Raw genomic sequence first — 10,366 nt, 5'->3', positions numbered from 1 at the left:
CTTGGGTCACAGCTGTCTGAGTCACCATAAGATGGGTTGTCCTGCATATTTTCTTAGCAAACCATAACACAGAGCCTTGAAAGCATGTGTGTGCTGGATGACTTGGAGGATGCGCCTGGCTTTTGACGAAATCTGAAGATAAGCCAGAGACCTTCAGTCATGAGAGCATGCTTTTGTCTTAACCCACTCAATGCTTGGCTGCCCAGCTCCCCAGGATCTTCCTCTGCCAGCGAGTCTCCAAAATATTCACTGTGCAGTCTAGCTCTGTCTACCTCTCCCTGTTCCTTTCCAACTGCCTGTGAGTTTATTTGCACATCTGTGCAGGTGCATGCATACGTGTGCTGGTGCAGGTGCTGCCTAGTGGTCAACACTGCATGTGTGTCTTCTTAATTACTCTCCACTTTAAAAACCATTTTAAATTCCATGCTGTTGTTGTTTTGAGACAACATCTCTCTATACTGCCCTGGCTGACCTGGAACTCTGTGTAGACTTGCAGAAATCTGTCTGCCTCTGCCTTCCAAGTGCTAGAATTAAAGGTGTGGGCTGCCACACTTGGCTTAAATATGTTTTAAGCTGATCTGTGTGTATGCACACAAATGTGCCACGACATGTGTCCAGATCAGAGGGAAACTTTTAGGAATCAATTTTCTTCTACATGGATCCCTGGAATTGAACTTAGGTTGTCAGGCTTGGTGGCAAGCACCTTTACCCACTGAGCCCTCTCACTGGCCCAATACCTTATTTTTTTAAAGACAAGACTTTCTTTGTACCATCATACCAACTGGCATAGCCAGCTGAATATCAAGTCCCATTGAGTCCTCTGATTGCCATCTCCCAGTAGTGGGGTCACAAACATGCACTATCATGCCCAACTTTTATTACAGGTGCCAGGGATCCAAACTCAAGTTCTCATGCTTGCATAGCAAGCACTTTACTGACTGACCCACCTTTACAGATGCCCTCTCTTTGGTCCTGAGCACCGAAGACCAGGGACCATTCCAGAATGGGCAGTGTGCAGGCTCTCTGGTTTCATCTCCCAGATGAAGAAGAGGAGCCTCCCACACTGACAGCTCTGTTTGAGCTCATTCCTTTGATTTCCGTGAAAAGCGGGACACACCCACCTACTTCTAAGGAACTGGTGGGAGCCAGCCTCAGAGGACAGGAGGGAATTTAGGGGCCAGGAGGAGCTCAAGACAACAAGTGTGGACTGAGCGAGCTGGAGACAGCCACTGTCAGCAGGCGGTCAGCAGGTGAGGTTAGTCTGCCGCTCTACCTGCTCCCCCGAGCAGGGAGCATCCCTTCTCTTACCCTCTACATCACCTGCCTGCCTGGCTCTCAGGATGCTGGTGGCTCTGAGGTCCTCTGAAAGGGACCTTATGGGGGAAGGCAGTTAAGGGAGCCTTGGAAGCTGAGGCTCAGGCTTGGAACTCACAGCCCCAGGTCCATTGGAGAACAAGGATGAGGAAGATGCCCCAACCCACCTACCGCATCCCCTTTCAGATCTAGCCTTGGCTCCATCAGCCAGAATCCACACAGGAGTAGACATCTGGATTAACACCCTCGGGGGCTCACAGAGGGGAAGGGTCTTGTCTCTGTCACCACTATAATGAGTGACGAACCAGTCCTTAATTTCAAGGTCCTGAGGACCTGCACTCTAACCCTGACAGCTGGGCTGGTAGGTTGAGCTACCATCCCCTGGAGGTGCCAGGAAGGATGCTCGGTGAGGATACTTATCAGGACACTGCAGAAGGTTTGGCCCTGGGAGAGGAAGCAGGGGTCTGATGGAGGGTGGGTCTCAGTGAGTGCAGAGATAGCTAGGGTGGTCTCCTGAGTAGGGGACACAGCCCAGGCCAGGGATGAGGGTCATGCACAAAGTACACAGGGTGGTTCTCTGTCATTGTCTTCCATCTCTTTACATCTCTGACTATGTCTTCCAGTGTCTGTCCCTATCTCTCTATTTCTGCCTCTACTCTCTATATCTCTCTATGCCTGTCTGTCTGTCTGTCCTTCTCTCTTCTCCACTCTCTTACCTCTTAGCCCCCATCTATCTTTTCCTACGGCTGTTCCTCCTTGGCAGTCCTTGTCTCCAGAGCCTGTGTCCTCATACCTGGTACATCCCTGGACCCTGGACAAGGTCTACCGTGGGCCCTGTGGAAAGAGGTACAGCTCTGAGATATATGTCTCCATGAGGGCACCAGAAACTCTCCTGCTTGCTCACCAAGAAGATTTGGGGCCCTGACACCCATCATCAAAGTACCAGACTCTGATAAGAAGCTTCAGAGTTAGCCACAGTTCCTCAGGACCCTGGGGTTTAATGTCCTACTCCAAAAGGACAGTGTGGGGAAAGTCCCATGAAGCCTTACCTAGCACAGAATGGTGTGTCCTGGGGTCACACCAGGCACTATCAGAGACTCTGGGCTGGGTGTGATCAGAGCCTTAGAGAAAACATCCTTACACCAGTATCACAATCAAAAAGAAAGGGGAGTCTCTCTACCTGTGGCCCCTTTCCCTGAGTGTGGTGGGCCTCTGCATGGGGGCACCTCACTTGGGAAGGGAAGAGGGCAGAGAATGCTGCTTCCACGCATAGCAGCTGTTAGGGGGAGTGCCCTGGCCAAAATCACATGCAGCCAGGAAAGGGGCTTGAGACAACTCGGACTCTGAAAGCTGCAGGCTCATGGTCTCTTGCCTTCCACACTTGGGGCACAGCAGCTGGGTAATGAACACTGTCCCTTTTGCAGGGGCCTCCCAGAGCACCCACGGAAGCCAGCCAGGATGTTCTCCATATTCAACATCTGGGGCACGTTCAACAGAGTGCTCTTCTTCCTCAGCCTCACCGTCAGCCTCGCAGGGTTGGTGGGCAACGCTCTGCTGCTCTGGCACCTCGGTCTGCACATCAAGAAGGGTCCCTTCAACACCTACCTGCTGCACCTGGCTGCTGCCGATTTCCTCTTCCTCTCCTGCCAAGTTGGTTTCTCTATTGCCAAGATCGTGTCGGGCTATGAGGATACAGTCTATTTCCCGGTCACCTTCCTGTGGTTTGCTGTGGGGCTCTGGCTGCTGGCTGCCTTCAGTGTGGACTGCTTCCTCACCTACATACTCCCCTCCCTTTGCAGCCCCAACCGCCGTCCCAGGTACACCTCATTTGTCCTCTGCCTTGTGATCTGGGCCCTGACCATGCCGGCCGTGCTGTGGCCAGCCAACGCTTGTGGCCTGCTGTACAATGGAGTGAGTCTGCTGGCCTGCCTCAAGTACCACTGGGTCAGTGTCGTTTGGCTAGCAGTACTGTCTGGTACAGCATGTGGGGCAAGCACGTTTCTCTTAATCTTTGGGAACTGCTGCTCTACACAACCACCCCCCAAGTTCTGCAAGTTGGCCCAGTGCTCCGGGATCCTTCTGTTCTTCTGTCGCCTACCCCTGGTTGTCTACTGGTGCCTGCGGCCAGTCATAAAATTCCTGCTCCCCTTCTTCTTTCCACTGGCCATCCTCCTGGCCTGCATTGACAGCAGTGCAAAGCCCCTCTTGTACTACATGAAGGGCAAGCAGCTCAGGAAGGACCCACTGCTGGTAGCCCTAAACAGGGCTTTGGGGGAAGAGGCCCAGTCAAGTCTTGGGGGGCTATCCCTGCCCATGAGCCCAGTGTAGAGAGTGGCCATCGTACACCCACCTGCTCTGCCCTCATAGCTGCCAGGGGATCCAAGTCTTGCTCAAACCCTTGCCATCGCCAGAGGAAGCCATTTTGTGGCTTCCTCTTGTAAGCAGGGGTGAAGGGAAACGGGTCAGACTGCATATTGAACACGCAGAGGAGACTGCAAGGAGGACAGGAACAGACAGGGTTGGGGGAGGGAACAGGTGCATGAAGGAGGATCCCAGAACTACACATGTGTCCTACATTCTTCTGCCCCTACAGCATCCTACCTGAGAAAACTGCCCCTCAACCCCAGTAGACCAGGGGCTTTGCTTCCTTCTGCCGTAGATGGGTCAGGTGGCTGGAACTACAGCATCAGCTCCTGGGAAGCATTCTCTGCTCTTGGGGGACACTGAGGCCTTGTGTTGGATACATCCACTAGTGGACCTCATCTAGACTGTTCTTTCTCCCACCCTCACTCCAACATTCCCCGCAAAACCTCACTATCCAGGTGATGACACTGGGCAGGCTGCCTCCCCAATTCTCCAGCCTGGTGTTACTACTCACAGTGGCCACAAGGTGGAGCTGTTTCATCACTAAATAGACTCAGTCTGTCCTGTGCCCAGGGCTACCCCAAGTTCTTGCTTCCTGGGCACTTCTGCTTCTCAGGTGTCGCCAAGGGCTGTCACAGTGCCACAGGGGACCCTGGATCCTACCCAGATACCACCCCATGCCCAGTTCTAAGCTCTTCCAGGACTGTGCTCACTCAAGCTTTTTCTACAGACATTGATTGACCTCCCTGCCAGCTTAACCTACAGTTCGAGAAAAGAGAGAGAGCGCTAAGCTTCCAAAGTACCCATTATTTTGTACATTTATGATGTTTCTTTAATAATTAAAATGAAAAAAAAAAAAACAGAAAACCTACCTCCATTGTCGTTCTTAAATCAGTCATGCCCTGGCTCTGGAGAGACAGCTCAGCAGTTAAGAACACTGGCTATAGCTCCAGAGGACCTGGGTTCAGATCCCAAGATCCACATGGTGGCTCACAACCATCTGTTCCGGGGGATCTGGCGTCCTCTTATGGTCTCTATATGCACAAATGCAGAGACATAACATCCAGACATATAACATAGACATGTAAAGAAGAACATTCAAACATTACCAAAAACACCAGGAAAATAAGCCACCAACACGCTGTCCAGCCACATGGAAACCTCTGGCACGAAAAATATTCATCATGCACCTTTCTGATAGACACCCTCAAAAAAATTCCTCCATCTTGTGTGTATATGTGTATAGATAGATGCCCATATGGATCTTCATGTAGGTGCACACACATGTGCATAGAGGCTGGGGGCCAACCTCAAATTGTTGTCCCTCGGGGGCCATTTTCATTTTGAGGGGACAGAATCTCTCACTAGGCCCTGCAGCTTGCTGATGGAGCTTGATACAGAGCTCTCTGGACTGGAGTGGCTCTATCAGGGAATCTGGGATACATGAGACCCTTAGGACTAAAGGCCAGCATGGGTTCAGCAGGGTTGAGTGGAGGAGGCTGCTTTGGGGAGACAAGGTGGGGAAGAGCTGTCTATTCTTTGTGCACTTCACACTAGACTCCAAGCAACAGAGTGGTCCCTTCCCAGAAGACTTGCCCCTGGGATAAGGGGAGAGAATAAACCTGAGATCAGCTGCATCTTCTTTGCCCAAGGACACAGGTCCTGGGCCCTGTAGGTCTGTGTGCCCATTAGCAGCTGACAGCCCTGGGGAATATGACAAATGGCTTGGTCTAGACAGATGCGGGGCACAGAGCTGGTACTCCCCAGGCCACTGCTGGGTATGACAATGCCAGCAAAGACCAGAGGCAGCAGCCATGTCTATCCTAGCCCTAGTGGGGCTCACATATAGTGTCAAAGCTGCCCTTGGGCTGGCTTAAGTTGAAACAGATGCAAGACAGGCCTTACTCCATCATGCAGTGGCTAGGCTCCTACCTTCTGGCACCTCTGTAGCTGGATGATCTCTAGAGTGTCACCTGGCAGCTCTCAGCCAGATCTGCAGATGAAGCAGAAGTTTTCCAGGACAGCTGACCCAGGATTCAGCACCAGGTAGCCTACCCTAACCTTCGAGACCAAAGCCATCACCTCTCATGCCGAGCAGAGACACCCTGTGTACCCTGCCCCACCTGACCTGGCACCTCCACCTTGCCTCTGTCCCTGCCTAGGGTGCCATCTGTTGGCTCTGTGGTGCTGTGGATCCTGGTGTCAGGAATCTGTTCTCAGTTCTTCTTACCTGCCTGGACCCACACACATGGACACACACGGACACATACCGCCACAGGAAGCCTGATGTGGGGCTCCTTCCTCTATAGCTAGTGTCTTTGCCTTCTTGATTCTGCATCTTTCACTAGCAGATGTACTCCCGAGGGCTCAGAGCCAGCAAGCAGCAGTCATGTTGTCCCTGGTGGAGAGGAGTCAGGAAGGTCACATCCAGTGGATGGATGGATGGATGGATGGATGGATGGATGGATGGATGGATGGGTGGGTGGGTGGGTATGTATTCAGTGGAGAATAATGCCATGTGAATAAATGATAGGACTGGTGGAAGTGGACTGTGCTGGCCACGAGTTCTGGGAGCTTTCCAGTCAGCTCAACCAGGTAACTGACACAAACTGGAGAACTCAGGTTTGCTCTTTGTGGAGCCAGAGTCCCAGGCCTCCCTGATTCCAGCAACTCCATACCAGGCCTGGGTGTGGTGTTGGGGGTGTGGACCTGCCACCATGGCTTCTGCCCCAAGGAGTTTCTTTCTCTATTACTCTCCATCTTCTCCCTTTCTCTTTTCTTTTTAAATATTTATTTATGTTGTGTATATGAGTGCACTGTTGCTGTCTTTAGACACACGAGAAGAGGGCATTGGCTCCCATTACAAATGGTTGTGAGCCACCATGTGGTTGCTGGGAATTGAACTCAGGGCTTCTGGAAGAGAACCCAGTGCTCTTAACTGCTGAGCCATCTCTCCCAGCCCCAATAAAAAGTATTTTTAAGAAGTCAGTGTAAACCACCCCTACTAGCACACAAAGAGGAAATACTATGTGATCATCTTTTGTTTTGTTTTGTTTTGTTTTGTTTTTTGTTTTTTCAAGACAGGGTTTCTCTGTGTAGCCCTGACTGTCCTGGAACTCACTCTGTAGACCAGGCTGGCCTCAAACTCAGAAATCCACCTGCCTCTGCCTCCCAAGTGCTGGGATTAAAGGCATGCGCCACCACTGCCCAGCCTATGTAATCATCTTAACAGAGGAAAGAAAGAGCTGGTTGGTAGCATTCAATATGCATGTGTGTTTGAAACACTCTTGGAAAACTGGTAGTACATGAAACTTACCAACGGGATGGGCATATGCAAACCTCACTTCTGAGGTCAGCAAATTCTCATGGTCTCTTTACTCTCCCACACTGCCTCTCATGACAGCCTGTTGTCTCATCACATAGCCAAGGCCTTCTTTAGGATGGAACCACATAGATGGGCAATAGCTGTCTTACCCCAGACTTACAGGGAAAATGCTTTTTCCCTGGTCTACAAAGGGAGTCCAGGACAGCCAGGGCTATTACACAGAGAAACTCTGTCTCAAAAAACAACAACCACAACAACAAAAAACAAATTGGTTTTAGCGAGGTGTAGTGGTGCACACCTTTAATCCCAGCATTTGGGAACCAGGACAGCCAGAGCTACGGAGTAAGATGCTGCCTTGAAAATATAAAAATTTCAAAGAAGATTCGTTTTATTTTATGTGTGTGTGTGTGTGTGTGTGTGTGTATGCTTGTGTCTGTGTGAATGCATGTATTGCATACCAGTCTGAAGCATGCATAGAAGCCAGGAGAGTATCCATCAGGTCCTTTGAAGCTGGATTACAGGTGTTTGTGTGCTGTCCAGTACGGGTACTGGGTTCCAGATACTGATCCTCATGATTGAGCAGCAAGTTGTTCTCCATTGCTCAGCTCCTGTATTTGCCTCTTTAATATATATATATTATATATATTATATATATATATATTATATATTATATATTATATATTATATATTATATAATTTAATATATATATATTAAAGATGGCATATATATATATATATGCCATCAGGCAGTGGTGGTGCACACCTTTAATCCCAGGACTTGGGAGGCAGAGGCAGGTGAATTTCTGAGTTCCAGAACAGCCAGAAAAAAAAGCCACAGCCAGCAAGTGCAGCAAATGCTAAACCTAGGAGTTCCCAAAAGATCAATGACACATAGATACGTGGACTCTCTGGGTTCCTGTAAGAGGAGGAGAGAACACGTTATTTTACAGTTTGGCATGTCTACAGGGCTGTGTGGGTGGTTGCTTGGAGCATCAGGCCTCACCTAGAGCGTTGGCAGTCATAAGGGCTCAGAGCTACCTGCGAATGTACTTCCCGAGGGCACATCCGGAGGTACTTTCCTCCCAGCTATCAGATTGTCCTCAGATTGCCCTGTGGTAATTGGGAGAGACACATGAATGCCAAGGGGATGACCTGGGTCACAGGTTGTCCTTGAGCTTAGGTTGGCTCTTTTTTTTAAAAAAAGGATTTTTTTTTTTATGTATATGAGTACACTGCAGCTATCTTCAGACACACCAGAAGAGGGCATCAGATCCCATTACAGATGGTTGTGAGCCATCATGTGGTTGCTGGGATTTGAACTCAGGACCTCTGGAAGAGCAGTCGGTGCTCTTAACTGCTGAGCCATCTCTCCAGCCCCCTAGGTTGACTCTTGATGAAAGCTTGACAGGCCATCTGTGTAGCAGCTAAGATAGTCTTGCTATGTAGCCCTGGTTGCCCCTCAATTCCCTGTGTAGGTCCTCCAACACAGGTTGGAATTGTAACCTCCAACTTGTGGTATTCCTCCTGCCTCAGCCTCCGAAGTGCTGGGATTACAAATGTGTCTCAGCACATCTTGTCCTTCACAATTAATGCGTAACAAACTGTCTACACAGAATTCTCTGCCAGATTACCTACTCACGCTAGCCTCATAGCTCCAATGGGTGAAGAAACTTGGAGGCCCAGGCAGAACTGATCTCAGCAGTGACAGTGTCAGGGCCTGTCCTTCGGCTTCTGCGATGCTCAGAGTGCCCATTATGTGAGCCCTGCAGAAACTAAGCTGCCCAGAGGCCCTGGCATGGTAGAGAGAAGCCCCAGCCCTATCTCCAAATGGGTTAGCAGGGTGGCTAGGCAGTTAATGGCCTGGAAGAGGCTAGCGGCAGGACATACCTAGGCGACGCTGAGTAAGGATGTTGGCAGCTTCCTGTACAAAGGGAGGTAGACCCAGTCTCACCAAAGCAAGAGAGCCAAAGAGACAGATGGGGCCTCCCGCTGGAGCTAGCAGGGCCTGGCAGGGCACCATCTTCATTAGTGCCTTATTATATGATGGGGCTGCTTAGAGTATGCACAGGGAGGGGCTCCAACTTCTCACCCGGCACAGAACAGCCACTCTAGAGTCCAGTTGGGGGGGCTATTTCCCACCCCACATATTCCCTCCTCACTGTCAGAGCCTGCAAAATTCTATTGGTGCCACACTTTGGTAGGGTGAAGTTAGATAAACTGACAGGATAAAACAGGAAAGGAAGATGACCCAGGAGACAGATCTTTTCTCACATAAGGGCTGGGCTAGCCCAGGTCACATGCTGCCACGACACAACCTTCACCCTGTCACTGTTACACCATCATCAGAGTCATCACCATCAACACTATTGTTACTATGAGCACCATCAGCACTGCACTGGCTGGTTTTGTGTGTCAACTTGACGCAGTCTGGAGTTAGCACAGAGAAAGGAGCTTCAGTTGGGGAAGTGCCTCCATGAGATCCAGCTGTGGGGCATTTTCTCAATTAGTGATCAAGGGGGTAGGGCCCCTTGTGGGTGGTGCCATCCCTGGGCTGGAAGTCTTGGGTTCTATAAGAGAGCAGGCTGAGCAAGCCAGGAGAGGCAAGCCAGTAAGGAACGTCCCTCCATGGCCTCTGCATCAGCTCCTGCTTTCTGACCTGCTTGAGTTCCAGGCCTGACTTCCTTTGGTGATAAACAGCAATATGGAAGTAAGCTGAATAAACCCTTTCCTCCCTAACTTGCTTCTTGGTCATGATGTTTGTGCAGGAATAGAAACCCTGACTAAGACAAGCACCATCATCATCATCATCATCACTACCACCACCACCACTCCTCCCCTAAGGCATGCCCACTATCCACCAAGGACAAGTGCTAGCTCAAGTGATCATGGAGTCAAGAGCCATGCCTCTAACTTGATACTGTCATGATTGCCCAGCAAATCTGTTAGGTGTCCGGGCAATGCCAAATTGAGGAAAGGAAAGGGCAGGAAGTAGTGAGAAGATGAAGGGACAGAGAAGATCAGCAAGGAAGAAGTAAGTGGGAAAACAGAGAGGGATTCAGGGAGGGAGGGAGGAAAAGAGGGAGGAAGGGAGGGAGGAAGGGAGGGAGGGAGAAGGGAGGGATGAAGCACAGCCTGCTGTCAGACAAAGGAGAGGACAGGCAGGGACCTGCAGGTGTCCTCTTGGTAGATGCTAGGACTCCAGATACTGGATTCAGGATGCCCTAGAAACCCAAGAACACCCAGGACAGACAAAGTGAACATCTCACAGTGCTTTTCATGTCCTGCACATCCATAAAGCAGCCTCCTTATGCCATAATGCCCCCAAGTACACATGGGATAGATGTGAAGCCCTCATCTCCAGAA

At 50.4% G+C, this 10,366-nt stretch overlaps 1 protein-coding gene across 2 annotated transcripts; it reads left to right on the top strand.

Annotated features, from left to right (window-relative positions):
* The first annotated feature begins 1,163 nt into the window (after positions 1-1,163).
* Mrgprg (MAS related GPR family member G) lies at positions 1,164-4,526 on the top strand. 2 transcript variants are annotated; one of them, XM_031384682.1, is made up of 2 exons: positions 1,164-1,255; positions 2,739-4,526. In XM_031384682.1, the coding sequence occupies exon 2, from the start codon at positions 2,773-2,775 to the stop codon at positions 3,640-3,642; it is 870 nt and encodes a 289-aa protein (XP_031240542.1). In that variant the 5' UTR covers positions 1,164-1,255; positions 2,739-2,772; the 3' UTR covers positions 3,643-4,526. The 2 variants fall into 2 exon arrangements, with proteins under 2 accessions (XP_031240542.1, XP_031240543.1); XM_031384683.1 differs by having other exon boundaries at positions 1,187-1,250.
* The last annotated feature ends 5,840 nt before the right edge of the window (positions 4,527-10,366 follow it).

This window comes from Mastomys coucha, unplaced genomic scaffold (assembly GCF_008632895.1).
Source record: "Mastomys coucha isolate ucsf_1 unplaced genomic scaffold, UCSF_Mcou_1 pScaffold21, whole genome shotgun sequence".
Taxonomy (NCBI): Eukaryota; Metazoa; Chordata; class Mammalia; order Rodentia; family Muridae; genus Mastomys; species Mastomys coucha.
Note: the sequence above shows the minus strand (reverse complement) of the source record. Positions and strands in the feature narration are given on the sequence as shown.

What these genes read in the sequence shown, in the direction of transcription:
- Mrgprg (XM_031384682.1), top strand. Translation starts at nt 2,773, where the DNA reads ATGTTCTCCATATTCAACATCTGGGGCACGTTCAACAGAGTGCTCTTC.